Source organism: Palaemon carinicauda, chromosome 41 (assembly GCF_036898095.1).
Source record: "Palaemon carinicauda isolate YSFRI2023 chromosome 41, ASM3689809v2, whole genome shotgun sequence".
Classification (NCBI taxonomy): domain Eukaryota; kingdom Metazoa; phylum Arthropoda; class Malacostraca; order Decapoda; family Palaemonidae; genus Palaemon; species Palaemon carinicauda.
In genome coordinates, this window is record NC_090765.1 from 3462943 (window position 1) to 3486916 (window position 23974).

General features: G+C 32.9%; 2 protein-coding genes across 3 annotated transcripts in view; one reads left to right on the plus strand and one right to left on the minus strand.

Moving 5' to 3' along the window:
• LOC137632570 (uncharacterized) overlaps window positions 1-23974 on the minus strand; it is a 261407-nt gene that overhangs the window by 76837 nt on the left and 160596 nt on the right. The gene's annotated exons all lie outside the window — the stretch shown is intronic.
• Window positions 148-22662, plus strand: LOC137632510 (uncharacterized). Of its 2 annotated transcripts, XM_068364477.1 has the most exons (5): window positions 148-428; window positions 2151-2273; window positions 19552-19701; window positions 20608-20712; window positions 21045-22661. In XM_068364477.1, the coding sequence occupies exons 1-5, from the start codon at window positions 272-274 to the stop codon at window positions 21170-21172; spliced, it is 663 nt and encodes a 220-aa protein (XP_068220578.1). In that variant the 5' UTR covers window positions 148-271; the 3' UTR covers window positions 21173-22661. The 2 variants fall into 2 exon arrangements, with proteins under 2 accessions (XP_068220578.1, XP_068220577.1); XM_068364476.1 differs by lacking the exons at window positions 148-428; window positions 2151-2273 and adding an exon at window positions 12740-13785 and having other exon boundaries at window positions 21045-22662.

Consider the following 23974-nt stretch of genomic DNA (forward strand, 5'->3'; position numbering starts at 1 on the left):
CAAAAATTTTATTTCGTAAATATGATAAAAATATCAAAACTGAAGATCACGGGTGAAATTATATACTAAAACAAACTTTTGAAGACATATGTCCAAACTGTAAATTCCTGAACACACTCATGGCACCTCCTCATGGGAAGAAGTATACACAAAACAGTTTTCTAGACGGACCACGAAGGTGGCATGAAAAGCATTAGGGTTGGGTTGGGAGGTGTTGGTGTGTGTTTTGGCTTATGATACGCCCCTGCAGTGTTAAAATTTCGGTGCGAAAATGCCTATGAGTACTTATGAAACTTACGAACCTACGACCTACCCTTGGGGTCAAGTAATCTCTGGGATTTCATTCCTGGCGATCGTCATATCTTTCAGTTCTCCGTATTGGCTACAGAATGATGGGGATATGGAGGGCGGTCATTTTCTTAATACAGGTGATTATCATTCTGGATTTTTAAGTAAAAGAGAAAATGTGATCGTGAAAGTGTGTTAATAGTTTTATTAGCATAGGAAAACGACCAGTAAGGAAAAAGAAAGTGATTTACAACGCCATGCATGATTACATGCAGTGTCAATGTGTGCTACTCCACAAGTGGTCAGAAAATTTCATTCATTACAGATCTACTAAAGGTTCATTAGAAAATGAAGTAAAGTCCAGGTTATATTATGTGTGTTACATTGTGACTGGAGCAAGAAATATGCCGGAAGTATGATATAAGAATGGGTTCATGGAATAGTTGAGCCATGCGACTGCATTCAAGTTACCAAGATTTCGCTTTATTTCAATATTAGAAAAAAAAAAACATAAACCAAATCTGATATGGTACGAACGGCTGCATTAAATGCTAAGAATTAAAATATTGATGTGTAGGTCAAATGAAATTTCCACATCTTTTAATATAAACATTTATAAACATCAAGTATGGTGTATGGTAAATTCTAAAAACTACGAATATGAAATTTTTTTAGTATCCTGTAATGAGCATTGTATATGTTTACAGTATATATATATATATATATATATATATATATATATATATATATATATATATATATATATATATATATATATATATATTTGTGTTTGTGTGTGCAAATATTAATGTATGTAACAACTTGCATCTTAAAGAGCAAAGACATGAAAAATAGTTAGCCAAATTAACCGATTATTCACATGAATTATTGAATTAACTTGAGTATCCAGAACTAGAATTTCTCAATGCCATCATTAGTTATTTGTATCCATAATCAAATCCAGTGTACCAGTATTAACGATGTAACCACTATCGGTTATCACGACTGTAATATTCAAGAAAATTTGTATTAACTGAATTTGCACGATGTTAGTTCATCGCTTCACAATGATTATATACTTGAACTACTTTAGGATATATTTGTATGTTTGCAGTTTGTGTATAAAAGTCTAAGGTCAATGGTCGTAGGATTCATGCAAATATGCTGTTTGCCGATTTCCAATAGACTTAATTTATCAACGCACTCGTGAACAATTATATTTCTGTCTTTATGTGTATCAAATCACTCTTCATTAGAGAATGTTTTCCAGGAAAAAAATCTTGATGTGATGCTTTGCAAAACGTTTCAAGGTTTTGTGACGCTTTTAATGTAAACAAAAGAAAAAAAACATGAATACACTTGATAAAAGAAATACTCAACGCATTATGAAAATGATAAAGTAATGATTGTATAAATAAATCTTCACGTTTTACTCATTATCTTTTCCCAATAGCTTTTATCCAAACATTTTAAGTTGTCTGTTGATAAATAATTGCATTGTTTTGGATGGAATTAAGATTTGTTCTCTGTTCAAAATTTATAAATACTTTAATTACAATTGATTTGCAGATTCTGATAGCTAATTTTAATACCAGGGGGAGAGAGAGAGAGAGAGAGAGAGAGAGAGAGAGAGAGAGAGAGAGAGAGAGAGAGAGAGAGAGAGAGAGAGAGAGAACATGAAGCTAAAGTTTTCACTTAAAGGTATGCTAATTCAAAAGAAAACATTTGAGTTGAACCGGGATATTATTGAGAAATTCAACAAAGGTCCCCAAAAAGGCTCGCTCCACTCTCACGATCTACTAACTTGCTAAAAGTTTTAATGTTTCTTTTATACCTTTTAAAATGTGTCCCTTTTGTTACAGGTCTGTGGGAAGTATGTTTCACCAACTACCACGACTACACGTATCGGTACGACAGAATATACGACGGATGTTACTGGACTCTGGATGAGGAAACGCACGTCATAGCTGATCAGTTGCAGAGACGTGAGTATAACGTCCACTCTATTGATTAATTTCATCTCATATTTAGGCATGTTTAAAGGTAGAAAACGCCTGTCTTTGAATAGGGGGCAATTTTAAACAAAAAAGTTATCTTGTTCATCTTACAAAAATTTATGAAAACTTGAAACGAAAATTAATTGGTCATTCGTATCTTACGTGCATGAGCATGACCTCCCGGTTAGGCTATCTATACCATTATATATATATATATATATATATATATATATATATATATATATATATATATATATGTATGTGTGTGTGTGTGTGTGTGTGTGTGTGTGTGTGTGTGTGTGTGTGTGTGTGTGTGTGTGTGTGTAAATCAACACAATTTCGTGTTCAATAGAAATAAATTTCTACCTCATATTGGGATCGAATCCTAGTCTTTTTAAATGGAAGACATGACTGATAGAGACTTGCCTTTCATTCGAATACACTAAAGTTCGATTCCAATTATATATATATATATATATATATATATATATAGAGAGAGAGAGAGAGAGAGAGAGAGAGAGAGAGAGAGAGAGAGAGAGAGAGAGAGAGAGAGAGAGAGAGAGAGAGATAGTAGTCTGGCTAGGGCACCAGCTACCCGCTGAGGACGTTTAACTGGCCAAACAGTACTATATTAAATCCCCCTCTCTGGTTACGACTCATTCTTTGTCCTCATAAACCTTTCAACACTTAGATTATCGAACAATTTTTTTTTCACTCAAGGGATTAACTAATACACTGTAATTGTTCAGTGGCTACTTTCCTCTAGGTGAAGATGTATGAGACTTTAGCTATGGTAAGCAGCTCTTCTAGGAGGGAAGGATACTACAAAATACAACCATTGGTCACTGGTTTTAGGATGTGCCATAGCCTCTGTACTATGGTTATCTAGTGTCTTTGGGTAGAGTTCTCTTTCTTGAGTGTGCACTCGTGCTCACAATTCTATCTTATTTCTCTTCATTGTTTTTTTCTAGTTTTTCTTTGAAAGATTTATTTTAATGTTACTGTTCTTTAAATATTTTATTTTAATTGTTCATAACTTCCTTGTAGTTTATTTATATCCTTTTCTCACTGGGGTATTTTTCCCTGTTGGGGCCTTTGCGCTTATAGCATCCTGTTTTTCCAATTAGCGTTCTGGCTTTTCTAGCAGTAATAATGTATATTGTATATATGTGCGTGTTTTTAGATACCCTTCTCTCTCCATACCCCAAATACATCATAATGGTGATATTTTCCTCCACCTACACCATCATTCACATCTGTCACACCAGTTGAACTTTAGTTTCCATTCCTTAATGCTTATAATCAGTGCATTCCAGCAGTGTCTAATTTCTTTCGTGCTTATTTGCCAACCTCCTCTACAATGGTTCATTGAAGGGGTGAAGAATGCGGTCAAGGTTTCATTTGTTGTTCCTTTACGCAGTTATCTGTAATACTCTATAAAGTTTTTTAAATTCATTGACTTAGAAATAAAGTGACTTTTAAAGTGAAGATATCAACATCCAATATCTTTTTCTCTTCTTTAAGAGCTAAAGACCATTACACTTGTGGATAAAATCGAATCTCAAGCAACTACTGTGAGAAAGTTAAATTCATTTCTTCAATTCGTTTTCTGAAACAGTTTCAGCAAAATAAACTGTGCACTGAAAACAATGTAGCTTTTGACTGTACGGGTGCATCAAGAGAAAACAATAATTTAGAATATATATATATATATATATATATATATATATATATATATATATATATATATATATATATATATATATATTATATGTATATATATGTATATATATATATGTATGTATGTGTGTGTGTATGAGAGAGCGAGAATGAAAATTTAAATAATTTCATATGAATAAAGCCTAGGTACAGTAAATGGTTAATATGAATTTTCTTAACAGTTTTTTTTACTTATATATCATTCAAGCTTTTTAATCCCATTGCTCTATTATGTTATCAAATCCTAAGTGGCAAATTAGGCAATGATGCAACAATTGGAACCAGTAGCCTCACCATTGCTCCAAGGACAGGTATCGTTCCAGTTGCCATAACTAAGAGGTCATTGTAACCATTAAATTACATCTGGTGACAGTGAGCAATGTATTTTATAGTCAGTAGTATAAGCCTTTGTTACGCACAAATCGCCTTTATAAAAGAAAATCATAAGGACACGTTAAGAAATTTTAAGCATCTTAAACATCAGGATAACTTTGTCAAGGTCATTTTTAGCGCCATTACTGCAAACACCAACTTAACAAGAGGGCGGCCTACTGTGAGTGATGTCAGTCATATAGTCCTCGTTTTCCGATTTATCACCTCTGTCACACATGTCCAATTTATGAGTTATTATTCATTCAGTCTTTTCTAAAAACGTTACACAGTAGTGACCAGCACTTTCATCTGAGCAGTTCCATACGAGCGCAAACTTCTACCACTTCCAACTTAACAGAAAATGTTCTCGTGGGACACCGATAATAGTTACAGTTCAGCAATGTCATAAATTGAAGAATATCTCTTAACATACTTTACTATTCAATATAAACACTTAACTAAATGAAATAAAATACCATTACAAATGTTGACTTTTCAACTCAAAACAGGGTATTTCATAATTCTGGCCTACTCACACGATTAGTATACAAAATTTCTCAATTCTCTTCAAAAGACAGTTACTCTTCAATATTGGTGTGACATGGAGGACGTTTAAATAACATCTTATGAGGTATCCAAGTCAATGTAGACAGCAGTTACACTTGAATTGCTGTGGCGTGAAATTTTGTTTCACAGTTGCTACTATGATTTTCTTTTTATATTCCTATTATAAGTCTCAGGAGATTCGAAGTATTTTATACAGGCACATTAGTCTCCACTGTTTTTATTTATATTAAAGCAAAATTTTTTATAAATATTTTAGATTTTATCTATTTATGAATAATTTTTTAACAAATGTTTACCAAGTGGCATTTGCTGTTACTCCCAGACACTTACTAAATCAGTCTTACCAACATAAAAACGGAATGTCTTGCAAATCCAACACTGCTTGTACGCTTAGATTTTGTTGATATTTGGATCCTGGTATTCCTTACATAAAATAACATGAAAGCAACTCAAACATCCCACCAGCTAATATTCCTTTGAAAATGTTTAACATATGTTAAAAGCTTCGCTTTATTTCTAATCTTACCTATTCAAAGTTTATTAGGGAATTAAAAAGCTAATCAAATGCAATGCAAAATTGATAATTGAAGGACATACAGCATCTGTTTATTCAAAGACAGTTATTGAGGTACTGAGGATTTCAAAAGATCGTACAAAAAGTGATGCTTACATTCAACACTTCTTTTAAAGTATAGAAATTAAAGTTATCCTTTACTAGTATAAAGCAGTATGGTATTACCTCTGGTATTTCATTTTTGTTTGTGCCTATCATGCCTTACCTAAAACTCTTGAAATTATTGTTCAGTTACTGCTTAAAAAAAAAAAAATGTTCAAATTACCAAAGAGTATAGTTTTTCTTCCCAAATTCTTTCATTGGAAGAGGACAAGTCTGTTTTCTCACATATATAATATATAATATATATATATATATATATATATATATATATATATATATATATATATATATATATATATATATATATATGTGTGTGTGTGTGTGTGTGTGTGTGTGTGTGTGTGTGTGTGTGTGTGTGTTTTTGTGTGGTTTGGGGGAAAGGAGGGATGAAATTAAACTTAATTTCGAAACTTAAAAAAGAAAATCAAATGAGCTCTTCCTAGGCTTTCGAAATCACTACAACGCCTGTGATACAAAATGGCGAGCTTTTCGTCATAGATGGCTGTGCGACTAATTACTTAAACTTGAGCAAGTTGTTTTCAAATCTTGCAATGCGTTTAATTAAGAGAAGAGGGAGTGTTTCGTTTAATATGGTTTTAAAAGTTACCCGTATTTTAATTCCACCAAGTTATAAAGCGATTTTAAAGTTTACATGAGCAAGGTCATCAGTTTGTTGTTGCGTTTGCTGAAGATGTTGTTTTATGAATAAGACTTAATTATATAGGGCAATACAGTTAATGTATGTTTAGACTATAAAATTGCTGCTAAGTGTTTCTTTGGCTAATAATGAAAGTGGGGAGCCCTGGAAGAAGGGAAAATGGTAAGGTATAATCTTTTGTTTCCAGCATTTACTTGGAAGTTCACCCGGAGCCTGCCACCTATCTTTATAATACAGACACATATATATATATATATATATATATATATATATATATATATATATACATACACACACACACACACACACACACACACACACACACACACGTGAATGTGTCACTGACACTCAGGATTTTAATCCATGTAAATATCAATCACAATGACATTTCATATCGAATTCTATCTTTTGATAAGTATATCCACTGGAATTCGATATTAAATGCCATTGTGATTGATATTTACACACACACACACACACACACACACACACACATATATATATATATATATATATATATATATATATATATATATATATATATATATATATATATATATATATATTAACACAGGCACATTGTTTCTTCCTATTTAGCAAATGCATTACCCATTATGATTCCATAACTTTAGGTATCATACAAAGATAAAAATAATCAACTTCACATGGAAGTTTGGAATATTGCAGCTGAAGATTGGTCCTTCAGAAGCTATGCCAGTGATTGACTATTTCAAACTATTACATTCATCAATGCAGCACAAATATGATTTCTTCACCAATTGTATGTTGATTAGAATGTTAAGATGGTTTTAAAGGTCGCTCATGAATGGCAGAGGCAAGGGACAGTGACATTGCCTTAGCAATCAGGACAATGCCCTAGAGACTGACCATATATTTATTATATGATCAGCGCCCAAGCCTCCTCTCCACCCAAGCTAGGACCATGGACGGTCAGGCAGTGGCTGTTGATGACTCAGCAGATAGACCTATAGGCTCCCCCAAACCCCCCCCCCCCCAACTTTTGCTCATAAGGATGGTAAGGTTGCAGATACTAATGACACTAACGAGTATGAGCGGGACTCGAACCCCCGTCTGGCAAACACCAGCCAGAGAAGTTACCAATCAGGCCACAACAACCCTAGAATTTATACTTCCTGTAGTTATCAAACACCAGCTTTTTGCTTCTTAATAAAATTTTTACGTAAAGCGTAAAGATATAATTGTTACCGTTCTTCATCTTGTATAGCACCACCATTTTCTTGGTAGGCTCTCTAAATTTTCAGACATCGACGCCTGTTGCAGATTTATTTTTTAGTGGGCGATAAGATTTTCAGTCTTGAACCTGCAAATTTTCCTTCAAAGAATTTCTGTGGCTTCTTAAAGATCACCGAATGGTGAGTCGTAGACAAATAAGATTGGGACTTGGATAATGCAGATGCAACTAAATGAAATATATCTAGACTTTGGAGCATTTAACAAAATGTCGAAAATTTTCCTTAAAATTATTTTGTGATTCAACCAAGTTTTTTAGCTCATTAAATGTTCAATATTTCGTATATGAATGTTTTTGGCCGGCTCTCTAAGTTTTGAGATTGACTCATCGGGCTAAAGAATCACCACCCGTTTAAAATAATAACTTATTTGAATGTAGGTTTATTTTGTAGCTTACACCATTTTCATGTTGGACTGGGGTCTTATTTTTTCGGAGCAACCTGTATGCCCTCTATTTCAAACGCAGAATGACAGAACAAATGCCATACTTCTAAATAAATTTAGATTAAAGTTTTTTTCATTAGATTAACTCATGTGTCATAGTACCAACATTTCTGTAACTGTTCGTTCCTGGTTTATACAAATGTGGTTGCTCTGGTAAACTCGGGCAATGGAAGGTGGGGAGAGGGGGAGGGGGCTGTCGGCCGTGGCAGACTCTTTCAAGTACGTTCTAGTATAGTGCATTGTTTTTTAGTCTGTGAACCAGATTGAGGAGTTTCCCGGCATGTGTCTGGAGCGGTGCGGTAGGGGGGAGGGGGAGTATGTCCTTAATGTAATCCACGCTGTATGACGCCCCGTCTGGGCTGTGCAATGTGTACCCTACTCGGGTGTCAACGGATTAAGACATTTTGAAAGAAAAGTAATGTCAGGCCATCTCCATTACAAAATTTAGTTTCATCTTTGTTACTTCATATTTTTTTCGAATGCATTTAAAGATATTTGATGTAAGGAAGACTAATATTCGATATTTGTGCTACCTTAGAAATTTGTATCATATTAAATACAGTACGTAGATATTGGAACCTTTGCAATTAGAATAGTACATTTATTATGTTGCACTTATAAATTTATTGAATTATTTGCTTACCAGATTTACACTTGTGTAGTATCTATTGAGAATTGTAGATGCCGTTGAAAGAAGCGAAAGAAAATGTCAAAGTGGTCTTCCTGCATCGGATAGGTCACGAGCAAAACATGTTTCTTCACTTTTAAAGGCCAAAGAAAGGTCCTCCGTATTATTCTCTTTACCAAATTTGTACATAGGATAGGATACGGAAATGATTCTTGTGAGTCATTGGGTTTTATTATGTTAAAAGAAAATAATTATTAGAATTATAATTATTATTGAAATTATAATAAATATGAAAACATTAAAATTATTATTATGGCTTTCTTATGACCGTCTGGTAGGCTGGTCACGGAAAATACATCGGTGCTTGAGATGTCAAGGGTTGGCTACAATTGAGTATAATCGCTTACCACTGCATTGTGAAAATAATGTATGCATAGTATTCAAGAAGAGTAATTTCAAATAGCACAACATGAAGATAGGAACGAATTTTTTTGTAAGTTTGCGTTGCGGATGAATTTAGTCCGTGGTATTACTGCGGCCAAATGAATGGATGAAGAAGAAAATCCATTGTGTATTTACAGCATTTTTAAATTGGAAAGAATAAATTACAACAGTAACAACGAAAAGAACATTAATAACATAAAAAATAATTCATTAACTGTGACCTAAATGATACAAGGATTAGTGATAGTGTAACAAGTACACGTGACAATAACAACAAAAATAAAATGAGAGAATCCCCGTAGCAAATGTAACGAACAATACATCAAAACGGGAACAAAGCATTTTAATTACTGCAGGAGATTTCAACTCGTACCAAGTCCTCCCACTGGCACAGTGAATGCAGTTTTGCAACCATAGTGGCATTTGTACCTTAGTAAAAACTTGTTTAGTAAAGATTTAGGGACAATTGTCAAGTGTAAGGAGTATAGAGATCAAGTTAGCATTCCATAATTGTGAAACTCGTTCCAAACATCATTATGAAAAATAGGGGTTCTCATTATGTTAAGAAAAATGGGGAAATGAAAATCCAAGAATAACGAATAACTGGTTACGTAGACTGTAACATATTAAAAGGGTAAATGTCGATCATAAACTGAAAATTGAACCCTTCCCTGTTATTTCATCAACACAGTGCAGTATTGTACGTGTAAGTGTCGAAGACAGACATTGCAAAATGTGACAGCCCGTTACCTTTGTCTCCACGGTCAAAAATCAGTTACTTATTTGCACTATATATATATATAAAATTATATATATATATATATATATATATATATATATATATATATATATATATATATATATATATATATATATATATATTATTCATTTATATATACATGGTTGTATGTGTCATTATAATAGATGATTTACGATATTTTACTCATATATACTGGACATTTGCATATACATATGAATATATGTATGTATATATATATATATATATATATATATATATATATATATATATATATATATATATATATATATATATTTACATCTGTATGTGTGTGTGTGCGTGCACCATCATCAGCCGTAACTAGGGCACTGCAGGACAAAGGCCTCCAGCATGTCCTTCCACTCGCATCTGTTTATGGTCTTTCTATGCATGTCTATATCCGCAAATTTTCTTAGTTTGTTAATCTATTATTTTTTTCCATGGCTCTTTGAGTTGTATCTAGGTTATGTTCTTGGGCTTTAGTAAGGCTCCAAATTTCTGATGCAGAAGTTAATACTGGTAGGACCATGTGATTGAATACTTTTCTTATTAGAGAAAGGGACATTTTAATTTTTCAAATTTCATTTTGCTTACCAAAACCTTTCCATCCCATGCTTATCCTTCTTTTAATATACATTATATATATATATATATATATATATATATATATATATATATATATATATATATATATATATATATATATATATTACATACACACAAATATGTTATTATAGATCATTTCCTTTATTCAATATTAACTTAGTAACCAATTTCTTGAGAATATTTTAATATAAAACGAAAGCAGTTTATGAGTGGGAAGGGAGAAAAACGTAAAGAAAATAAGATGCCTCCTTAGGAGAGAAGGCGAGTTTTGCGAACCGGTTTTGGTTGTTTTCTGCTTAGTGGCCAACATACTTTGGGCAGGTTTCTGATGCAATTTCTTACCTCTTATTAACATCTCAAGTTGTTTCAACAAAAATTACTCAAAGGCAGAAAAATAGTACGGGTATAATTACTTTAAATTTTGTTCAATAACCTATATGAAATCTCAAGGAGAATTTTTTTGCTTATCAATGTGTTTGTCTACATGTACATAGAAGCACACACTATGTATATACACCCACTAAGTAACTATATATATATATATATATATATATATATAAATGTGTGTGTGTAATGCAAACGTACGACTAACTTCAGTATATGAAAAACTTATGAAAACAACGGAATATTATTAGGTTTCTTGAAGTGGAAGTATTTTCACACCGATGTACAGGATAGGCTTCTCTCTCTCTCTCTCTCTCTCTCTCTCTCTCTCTCTCTCTCTCTCTCTCTCTCTCTCTCTCTCTCTCTCTCTGACATGAGTTTCAATTAACTGCGCTTCCTCATATAACTTTATAAGGCCACGAAAACAGCTCTTAATGTAAAAGTAGAGTAAAATTAAGCCTCACGAAATACCACTAACTTCGATTTGATGGATAAAAAAAACATATAATTTAGTTAGAAACGGACAGCGAATTAAAGCAGCAGATTACATGTAAAAGTAATGCAGCGAGTGTGAAGAGCAATTTGGCAGTTACTCCTTAATGAATTTCTTCTGTATGGGGGATGCAGACTTTTCTCAAATGCCTTTATTGTATTTCCAGTGTTTCCGATTGTCCCAACTGATCAAACAAATTTCAACACTATATTTTACTGTGAGCAGAAGGTGGCCCGTTATCTCCTCGTTAATAAAGTTAACCTCGCAGCCAAAAGCCAATCAGTCACAAGCAAGGACATCAAAGAATCAAACCTTTCAGTAGAGCAGGATCAAAGGGCAATCCGTTACACTAAAATCTTTTAAAATTACCAACGTTAACTTAAGAACGTGGTCCGTTTTGGATGAATATTTATCCCATATTATTTTATCTTACTCCCCGTATTTTCGTTTATTGACAAGGAATATTCAAGTTCTACTGCGTAGACGAATAGTTGCAAGAAGGTGAGTGGTGTAATATCATGCAATATTCATCTTCAGGATCACTAATGGTAATTAACCAACGGTATTTCATTTCTGGTGATGAGATGCATATGTTATGATATATTTATTATTTGATGCAAACTGCTGAAGATATCAAATAAAAAAAAAAACAATATAAAAGTTGATAACTACTATTGAAAAAATACTTTACAAAATAAATATAAAGAATATGATTTTTAAAAGCTGCTTTATATAAAAATAGATACAACATTAGTATATGAAAAAATAGAAAATTATATTCAAAATTCTTATTTTCATTATGTTTGCCTTTTGCGGTTTTCTGGATGTATTTATTTAACACTGGTGCCGTTACCACTGCATTGGGCATTAGTGTCCAAATAAAGTCTTTGCTGCATGTTTTGTCACACTGGAGTCTTTAATGACCTCATCCTTCTTACTCACCAAAGAAAAAGCTGAAGAAAAAAACATTGATTCAAATACTCCCGCTCCCCCAGCCACACCCAGGTATATCCTTGTGCAGCGTTGCCACATTACAAAAGTGAAATCTTTTGTTCTATTCTTAATTATGTTTGTTCTTCTAATCTCTCTGGAGTGAAAGTGTTCGATGTAACAACATTTGTTTATATGTTACGGGGCAATTTAAAAGAATAACATTCTAAATGAGCAAAATGCTCCAATCAATGTCAGATTGATTGTTATCGACAAAGCAATCACTCACATGTTCGTCACGAAATGTAAATATTTCTGCAGATACTGGACTGGACTTTCCTGACTAATATAATAAATGTCAAAATAAAATTTGACAAGATACTCAAACTTCATAAGAATCAAACCAACAATAATAGTTAGTATATTCTTGCTTGGGCCTCGTGTCTGAGCCTCCTGGCCAGGTGTGAGGTAGGTGGGTCTGCTGCGAGGCTAGTACAGGCCAGGTAAACGGTGGGAGACCGAAGCCAGCACAACACTCCAAAACGAAACTCTCTTCCATTTATCGTAACTAAGAAACGCCCTCGTCCTATTATACAACCTGAGCTATTCAAGAGTGTCTGTGAAGGCACTCTGGAGTGTTATCGATATGTGAAATTGTGTTAGAAAAACGCAGATAGAAAAAATCACGTTGAAAGTATCCTTTCCACCTGTAGACGGCTGGGTGTTGAAATTACTAGTGGTGTTCATGTGTTTTGGCAAACGTGAGTGAAATACGCTAAGAACCAGTTCAACTCTTGATCTTCAATTTCTGATTATATTGTTATTACATGAGTTATAAAATGAAAGAATAGGTGACTTGATGGGCGTAGATATTGACGATGTGTAAAATTCTCAATAACCTTCATATGAGGAACGTACGTGAGCAAGCTGCGTCTCGCAGTATTTGAAAACAATCGAGGGAGATTCTGGGGTCTTCCGTAGATTATCGAATTACATAGAGGTCATAGGTTATTGTTATTATGTGCAGGTAATTTCACTCAATTAAAAACACAATACTGAAATACCCAAAGAAAGTGATCAAATTCCTTTAAAACGAAATACATCATCACATAATTGTCACTCATTAAATATAAAGAGAAGCAATTCAGGATCTTGAAAATATTAACAGAAACAGAGTTATTCTGTTATAAGATTCTGACAACAGATTAAATTCGACTAAGAGAGAAACGAGCTTTCCAAAATGGTAGTTCCGCCCAGAGACAGACGCACTACCTCGGGATGGTGGGCCATCGCCTTCCACACTATAGCCTTCATTCTGATCACAATCGGAATGTTCACCACGTACTGGCTACAGGCTGAGAATAAGGCCTACGGGACAAATATGGACAGAATAGGCCTGTGGACCCAGTGCTTCAGGAGCCTGACGGTCACTAAGGACGTGCAGAGGGAGAGATTCTTCGTAGGATGTCGGTGGCTTTTCGATCCCTTCACCACTGGATATGAAGATGTTAGGGAAATGTTGCAGACACGTAAGTCTTATATAATGTCAGCTAAATAAATACCTTATTACAATGGAAAAACATTTTAAAACTTTCATGATTAATTTGAGTGCTTCATTCCAATCAGTGAAGTGCTTCATTAAATCACATAGATGTCCCATGATCGTGATAATTTAAACAATAGAAATGATGAAATGGTTGAAGTGGATGAAATTTTTAATTTAGTGGAAATGTTATATAGTGACATCATGCAGTAAGAAATCAGGATTCAGCTAATATTTTTAAAGATATATATTAATTCACCTAGTCTTTTTAAAGAAATATATTTTAGATCAGCTAGTACTTTTAAAGAAATATACATTAAATCAACTCGTCTATTTAAAGAAATTTATTTTAGATCGGCTAGTATTTGTAAGGAAATATATATTAAATCAGCTAGTATTTTTAAAGAAATATATTTTAGAGCAGCTAGTATTTTTGAAGAAATATACATTAAATCTACTCGTCTTTTTAAAGAAATATATTTTAGATCAGCTAGTATTTTTAAGGAAATATATATTAAATCAGCAGTATTTTTAAAGAAATTATATTAAATCAGCTAGTATTTTTAAAGAAGTATATATTGAATCAAGCTATTATTTTAAAGAAATATAGATTAAATCAGCTAGTATTTTTAAAGAAATATGTATTAAATCAGCTAGTATTTTCAAAGAAATATATTAAAAGTAATTGTTTATTATTCTTATTACTATTATTCCATATTTGACAGAAATCCGGATGAGAAATATATTTTGACATCAATCTAAGATAGATAATTTTATTCTTGCAGGGTAAAAGAAAATTTTTATATGTATATAATCATATACTCAACCTAAGATGTATCCACTATCAGTAACAGAAGCTGATATGCATGTCTATGTAATCATTGACATTTTATAACTTACTATATATATAACTTGAAGAAATTATGTTAGTCATAAACTATAGAAAAATGTAATCAAAACTTATAGTAACTTGGGTAAGAAGGGAATATCAGCATTTAACGCTATAGTTTGAATGTTAAAGCTACAGCTGATAATCGATTGTTGAAATTTATTATATGCTGGAGGGGAGCAATACAAAGTTAAGTAAAATTGCATCTGTCTTAACATGTGAAAAGAATGTCTAATGATACAAGCTTTTGATGGCAGAAAAAAATGCCAACTCATAATTGAAAAAATGAATAGATTATTGTATCTAATTTTTCTAACATACGATCATTCGATAAAAAGGTTGTTTACCAACTATTGCAAAATACTAATGGCACGCGATATTTTAATCCAGTTTTTACATTTAGCTTTTCACATCAGTTTATGAGTGTATCATATTAGATGTAATGATAGTAAAGAATGCAATGGAAAGCTTGGACATAAATTATAATCATTTATTTTGTATTTTGTAGTGGAAGTATTTCGTATTTGTTTAAATTGTCAATATTCTCAAAATTGAGAACAAATAATATTGCACATATTAATGTGAATTTATCTCTTTTGTATCAGACTATTGGTTATGTCAGTGATCATTGGGGATAATTTTCTCCGCAGTGGGGTTAGTGCCATCAGTACACCTCTTTTTATCCCTATCTCCACTTACTTTATTGCCTTCTACTTATCACCGTTCTTCATTCCTTTCCTCCATATCATGCTGTCCTATTTCACCTAACTTGTAGTGATAAGTTAACTAGGGTTTTATCTCTATAGGAACGTAAGCGCTGAATTTTTTCACAGGCCCCAACCCCAGGGATGTTTAGCGCAAATTAAATTCGTTCCATTTGGGGTATTTAGATGAAACACAATGGATTTCCTTTGAGGGGGATTTATTTTTATCTGAGTACTGTTTATATTTCTCCTCATCAAAGGTGAAATGGGGTTGATGTCAAGGTCAATTGAACATTTATTGGAAAGAAAATTAATGGAGATTCTCGTAACTGCAGAATTACAAAACATTCCATGTTAAGTCTGTAATTGTGCTAGTTCAATAAGATCTAGCACAATTACAGACTTAGCAGGGAAAGTTTTGTCGTATCAAACAATAATTTAGCACAAATATAACACATAATCCATCCATATAAACAATGTGTAATCATTCAGATCAGATCATGGCAAAACCAATGGGAATTAGTTACTAATAAAAGTTAGGTACAAAACTGAAAACGGATATAGGATATGGTAATCTTTTTTTTTTTCAGTGTAAGCTTAACCAAGTACATTTATTACTAATGAGAATATCTGTAAGAATCATTATTAAATCTAGACGGTAAATTAAAAAAAAAGCATTGATGCTCATTGTAAAAATATATCCTTACTTAAAGATCTTTTAGAAACCGTATCGTTGTACACGTGATTTTGTCTTTATTTAGACGAATATGTTTTCAAATGCAGCACAGAATGCCAGATGAATATGTACTCGCACGATGTAACCACTTCCCTCACACACCAGCGCTTGGGTAGGGGGCATGGATGGCCTTTAGGAATCTTGAAGCAGAACTAGAGACATTTCTAACAAAGGCACCGCTTAATGAAATTTTTATACCATTATAGGAATTAAAGGTTAGAAGTCACGGATCAATGACAAGATTAGAGGTGCTGAACAAATCTCAATTACAAAGCAGCACTAAAAAACAAAATGGTCATATGCAATGTCCTTCAGGGAATATTTCAATATTTCTCATCTTACTGCGTCTTCGACTAAGTTTCACACAACGAAGATAAAATCTCTTACATGGTTATGTGTTTTAGGGAATTTCTGATAAATACTCTATAACCTATTTGTAAAATGCTGTATAGCCTATCTCTAAATAATTATCTTATCGGGACGAGGAAAAAATAAATGGCCACGGCGACATTCTTCCGAACTAACATTATGGCAGTCAGGATTCGAAACCAATTTTCACACTGATAATAGAATAAATTGGATGATCACAGTTGATTTCAGGCAATACGGTGAATGATAGACAGATGCCCTAAAGAGAAATTCACTTGGCTCATCAAACTGGAGAGAGACAATAAAAATCAAGAAAGAGAGAAAGAATAAATGTACGATGTTGCATTCACATGACGAAACCAATAAAATATTGAGTGAATCACTATGAATTATGCTGTTAGCGATATATAAACATCTTAACGATCTAGGGAAAATATTTAATGGCATGTTCATTATAAGATTTTCTTCCACGCAATGATGTATATAGTCTGTGATTATTAATGTGGGGCGTAAAGAAAATACATAGTACCAGGCTTTTGTTAAAACCATTATTATTACTATCATCAGTATTATTATTATTGATATTTCATGAAAACACCCATGGGAAAACGATCATTATTGACCAATTTCTTGACTCTCCACAACACACTAATAACTTGAAAATGATTGTTCATTTCTACTTCTGCTGGTCATTGGGCGAGACACCCTTCCGTCAATTCGAGAGATGATCCACGGTCATTCTGATGTTTCTTTACCAAATTGGGAGCCTGGGAATAATGGAAAATGACTTTCATCATTGCGCATTCAATCTGAGCTCTGACTCACTTTGAGATATCCTTACATGGGATGTTGTGCCACACTGGCAAGAAATTAATATTTGTAACTAACGCTGCATAATAGAAAGGAATCATTAAGATGTTTAGTTAAGATTGGAAGTATTCGAATACACTGAGAAGAATGTTTTGTCGTACTGTTAACAGTTAGCCCAACGAACAACCTCTTCTTCCTCTCCTCCATGTTTCTCTTACCTTCTTATATTTCAAATATTGTCATTCTTTGTAAATATACAAATATCCAAAGAAAACTTTAAAAGGGAACAAAACTTCAGATTACGAATTCCACTCTGACTGACATAACCCTTTAATATCACATGACATCAGTTCCGGGTACGGAATCCATGTTTGTACCTCCAACGAGGAAGTTATGTCTTCATCCTAGTCTTCTTTCTTGTGAATCCAAGCAGCGTAATTCAAGGACTGGGGCACGGATTTTGAGGCATAAACATGAAAAAAGTTCATCTAGATATGTGGCATTTTGAACATGGATCGATAGAGCTTTATCACTAATTTCAGTGTTCAAACTTTTCAAACACAATTAAGTCTGTAGTGCAAATTCAGTAACTAATTTTTCTTTAGATTGCAGGATGTTCCTTTTTAGTAAAATATCACTGATTCTTGAGTATTGTTCACGCATCGCCATTCACAGACTGAATCTTCATATTTAGCGTGAATTTTATTGTATGTTTCTTGGTAAATTCTGATCATAATTTATTCTATTTAATTACAAATTTTGCTTGTTTTCTCCACTAATATATTCCTATACGTTCGTCCATTCATTGCTACTTATTTAGGTCCTTTATACGATAAGCGACGCCAACTTTTAATTTTGAAATCTCATTATATTCTCAACGTTATATATCACCAATTTCTTAGGTTCATGCCACAGAATTTCCTTTACAGTTGAGGGGACAAATCCACAAATGTTTGTTGATAAATAGTGTCTCATTGATTGATACTGATCATTAAAGAAGAAAAAAAAACAATAGTTTAGGATGCATCAGTAGACAATGAAATTCGTGCATTTTACCTGGTGTAGTTCTACGGTTGAAAAAAAAAAAAAAGAAAAAAAAAAAACATTAAGGGTAGGTTTGAACAATGGTCAGTCTCCCCTTGGACCAAATTATTTATCATTCAAAAGTTATATATATTAAGTGATTTTGTATGTAATGGAAGTTTTATCAAGTCTTTACTTAGTCAAGATGTGACACTTTTCTATTGATGCAAATAACACCTCGAAATCTGGAAATTCATTCCATGACTTTTCCTCCCTGTACTCGTTGCTCAATGGCCTCCCCGTACCCAGCGCTGGGATAATTTGGCTTAACTATAAAGACCCAAAAATAGAAATGAAGATTTAATTTTAATCCCGTCTTTTATTTGTTATAATTTAAAATCACTATTGATTTCAGATGTACACGTTGAGATTTAGGGGTGAAAATGCATTAAGACATGCTTGTATTCACTCGTGATCTCCTTTTCTTTGCCCGATTTTTTTTTTTTTTTTTTTTTTAGAAAAGTTGATTGACATTATATCCTATTTCTTACATTATACATACATTAAAAATTGTGCTCCCTTTAGATGCAGTTCCTTACTAAATTGCGACTAAAGTAAAGAACATGGAAGCCCACACTAAATCAGTCAGGCATATTATTTTTATTCCAATCCACAGCACTTCTTTATCCCTAACAACTTCAAATATTGCGTCCTGATATAAATTTAGAGAACGTTAAATTATAATCTTACTCTAAAATTTATACTACTTCATGTGTACTCATAGTGTATTAGTTAATCAATGATAATAATTCGTTGATCTCCGGGAAAATTACAACATAATGACGAGTTTCCTGACAAATGCACTATAGTGTGCTAGAACGTTTAGTTATCTTGTTTATAACTAGTATAATTAGTAACAATTGACATCCCTTTTATTAGGTAACTCTTGCCTTAACTTGAAGAGATCATTAGTTTTCATAATTTTTCTAATATTTTAAATGAGAAGCCTACGCTTCAAACAGCTGTAAGACTTTGCCTGCTCTCTCTCTCTCTCCTCTCTCTCTCTCTCTCTCTCTCTCTCTCTCTCTCTCTCTCTCTCTCTCTCTCTCTCTCCTTATGCGGAAGCATATTTTGTTGCAGAATCAAATCGTTTTATATTATACCGCAGAAATGCATTCAAACAATGAATGATGATAACAAAATCTTCCCATTTTTTTCCAGCGTTCTTCGTCACTGTGCAAGTCTTCTACACGTTCTGCTTCACACTTTCACTGATTGGAACCGGTTTGACGGGGATCTTGGTCTTCTGCCCCGGAGAAGAGTTCGAGAGGCCTGTCCTGAAGCTGGCATACATTGATCTCTTCATCTCATGTAAGTGACTCCTTATTTAAAAGGGTTTATATCCAGTCAAACTATAAAGTTCCGATAGGTACTTGAACAGTTTTCAGTGTACATTTCTCTAATTCAAGTTTTAATTTATTTTTTATCCGATATTAAGATATTTAGGTTACTTTTATTCATGAAATTGCAAGTCCTATTTTCAGCTGGCATTAAACTAAAGAACCAAGAGATTGACACGTTGTAAAACTTTTGCTCTTTACTGGAGGCTAGTTTCACACAGTACTTTTTAGAAATATGTCAGTATTCTTTGTAAATATGTGGCTTTCATTAAACGTATCCATTATATTTAGTGGCAGTTTGAATTTACTGCTTCATCCCATAAGTCATCTGAATCATACCTGCGAACTAGGACTTGCTTTGTGTAGTCATTTCAGGTAACAGTGTGTATAATCCATCGGCAATATAAACTTGTACAGTACCTTTCATTTCAAGGTCCCTAATTCCATGGCAGAAGTCCTCTTTTATTTTATTTTCCTCTCTTATCCAAATCACTTCGTCGTTTCTGTCATAATGGAATGGAGGATAGAAGCTTAAAACTTTTCTAGTTTGAAAGATGTGAACTAGGCATTATAATTTGAGGACTTTCTGGCAATAATTATTAAGCCCTTGGAACTAGTAAGCCCTTGGAACTAGTTTTCTGAAGGTTGTTGATCGTAATAATATGAAAGAATAAATTACCAACATGTGAAACTAAGATAAAATGTCTGTTTTTAAATTGGGTGATAGTGGATAGAAGAACATTTCTTTTAGCATAATTTTAGGCTGAACATCACCAGCATAAAGCGATTGAGAATATCATTACAGTAATTATATTTAAAGTTAGGAATGATTTATTTTTTTTTCCAAATAACTAAGTTCTATCTCATTCTTTTAAAGGGGTATTTGGATTCATAGCAGTCATTATCTTCGGAGCAATGGGTGACAACAGAGACTGGATGCCCCACTGGGATCATAACCACCTCTCTTGGTCATTTGGTTTAGGTAAGCATGACCTCAGGAGGTTGACATTTCGTCAAAAATTTTTACAGTCAGATGTCCTATGTTTTTCAATGATGCAGATCTTAAAGAAAGTCGAGTAAAAGTCTCCAACTTTGTTATTTTCATATTGGTTATAGAATTTTCTGTTTCTTTGTTGTAATGTCCATATTTTAAACTGTCATTCGGGATACAAGCTACAAAAAAATTCTACCATCTTATCTCATGATGTTTGAGGAACACGACATAACTTGAATTATTTTGACTTGCACAAAGCAATTCAGGTTAGACGACAAAAAGCAGTTTGAGATTTATTCCTATTTTGCCTCTTTCCTCAGCTGTTGTTGGCGTAGTGGCAGAATTCGTGGCAGCCGTCTTGTTCCTTGTGGAATACCGTATTCAGAAGAGAAAGGAATCGTATAGACAGACGCACGGCGTCTTCACCCTTGAAGGGGCCAAACACTAAGAAGCTCAAGTTATCCGCAGATATGCGCGACCCATCTCTGCAATAGAAAACGATTGTTGCCTCAAAGGGTTCATGAACTAGAGAGTTCAAAGTTTCGGAAGGTTTTGTAGGTTAACATGGATATAATGAGTTCAATGTATATAACAACCAGGTTGAGGGATGACGCACTACCTTATCTTAATTTGTATTCCATAAAGGTAACTTGTATTAAAGTATACAGTATTCCACAGATGTTGACATTATTGAGAATTTTATGTTCCGGATACATTATTTCTTGTTACTCTAAGATTTATTACAAATCTCGGTATTGTCTTGATAAATTCTAGAACAAAAAATCCTCAAATCTTGTTACAAATCAGGAAGATGAAATTTCCTTGTGTATTGGGTTAACACGAGCAGTATTCTAACAATACATTTTTATCTTAGCCATGTCTGTCTTTGGGAATACACTTCATACCAAAGCTACAATACCAGTCATTCCCGTGTAGACTTTCAATGGCGTTAGGGTTGTATTCCAGGCGCAAGCGTTCATCCTCCGAATATGTTTCGTTTTAGTAAAGGATTTGTTATACTGCAGCGGAGACCATTTAAAACATGACCCTTTCAAATGTTTTTTTTAACACTAGTTAAGTCATTTCTAGTATCTTTTTAAGTCTACTTAAGTTTCCAGTGCATTTACCTTTAGTAGAGTTCTTAGTTGTACATTAGACTGTTTGCCTTACATTTGCGTTGTTCATACAAGAACTGTCTAGCCTTCTTCAGTTCCTTTTGGAGAGATTTCACCACTCAACGATTTTTTCTTTTTTTTAAAGTCACGACTTTTAATGTGTGTTGCCTGCTTTAGTCTAAATGATAATGTTTCAGCAATTTAAAGCCCACCACCGCTGTCAGGTCTTGTGACAAATGAATGGTTGATTGTATAGAATTTTCCTTCAGTGGATAAAAAGCTTTTAAGCATTTGCTGTACTGAGACTGGATTAAGGGTCATATTTGAGGAAATTTAGCTCTTTTCCAAGTCTTATTTTTTTTTTTATTTATCAGTCACTTTTAACTCTCCATCATTTTTTCTTTTAGTTTTAAAAGAGGCTGTAACGTTGTCACCCTAAGGAACATCCGAAAAATCCACAATTTGGGCAATACATTTTCCAGTATGATTCATGAACAGACAAATTGAAATGGCTCTGGTTCACAACTGTTATGTCATTTCCAAAGACTACAAAAGAAAAAAAAAAAGATGGTGACTAAACTAACGCACATTTGGAACCTAACCTCAAGGAAGTGTTTGGTGTTCTATCTGGAAACAAACCTCAGAGGACCAATGTTTTATTGATTAAGTTCAGCCTTTTACTCTAGAGATCTAAGATGTTTTAGTTGAAAACTACTCAAAACGAAGAGCCCCTTTCATCACTTGAAAATTATTGTGTAAAATTTCTTATATCTACAATTAAACCAAAAGACTGTTTGCCTTGAAATATGGTGATATATATATATATATATATATATATATATATATATATATATATATATACATGCTTTATGCATACATAAAAGAGCATTTGCAATAATTACAATTCAAATATCCATTATGTATGAGAAAATTAGCCCAATTTAATAACCTAATGTAGCAAGATCGTTATTTACAATAATGATATATCTAACCAGGGCAACTGAAAAGTGACATCATTCTCTAGAGACCTTTTCTTGCTGATTGTGTTTGTGAAACGAAGTAGCTCTAGTGAATAGAATTCTTGTACATAAGTAAGTTTTGTTGTCTTGTCACACTGCCTATGACAATGTGATTGCAGGTCATTCCAGTATGTAACTTGATCCGTCCAGAAAGTAATTCTTATCCGTCCTGTATGTGTACAAATGACTGTCTTGTCTACGCTGACCTTTTAAGCCTAACAAATTGGAACTGATCATGTCCCCTGTCTTCGAACACATGAATTTGGTTATTAATTAAGGCATAGGGAAATGTTTACTGTAAATTCAACATCTTTCAGATTACGCAATAACAAGATTTACAACGTATCCTATGGAAGGAATCATTATTTCATACGAAAGTATGAACAAACAATCACTCATAAAATAATACAATTTTACAGATATGAGTTATAAATAACAGCTCGTTTGACATAAGATAGATCATATTGACTACTTTTAATCAATTACACACACATATATATATATATATATATATATATATATATATATATATATATATATATACACATTATAGACATTGAAATGACAGTATACTGTAATTTCAAATATGTTGTGTAAAGATGTTTCTTATACCAACTTAAAAAATTACCAAATTGTCATAAATGTTCTTAAATATTTTAACATAAGTTTAATCATACATGTCCTTGATACTTGTAAAATTCTTTTCCTGGTTAGGCTAAGATTTCACAGAAACAATGACAGAAATTCTGTGCCAATGATAAACTGAACCTGAAAGTGATTCTGTTGCATACAGTGTAGATAATAGACTTTGAACTATTGATAGGGTATATTTTCATACCAATGTGATCATGAAATAAACTTTTACTAAAAGCTGATTTTTATCTTATCCTATACAATGTATTTTGGTGTTTTATTCATCAGAATTATTGAATTATTATACCTTAAAAAAAGAATTACCAGAAACCTGCATTCTAAGCTAATATTCTAATCTGTTATCATGATATTGGTACTAATTCATTTTTATGTACTTATAGAATTTATATATTCAGATTATCGAACCTTTAATTCTGTTCTTAAAGATTGCTTACGCAATCATTAGATTTTTACTATGAGCCC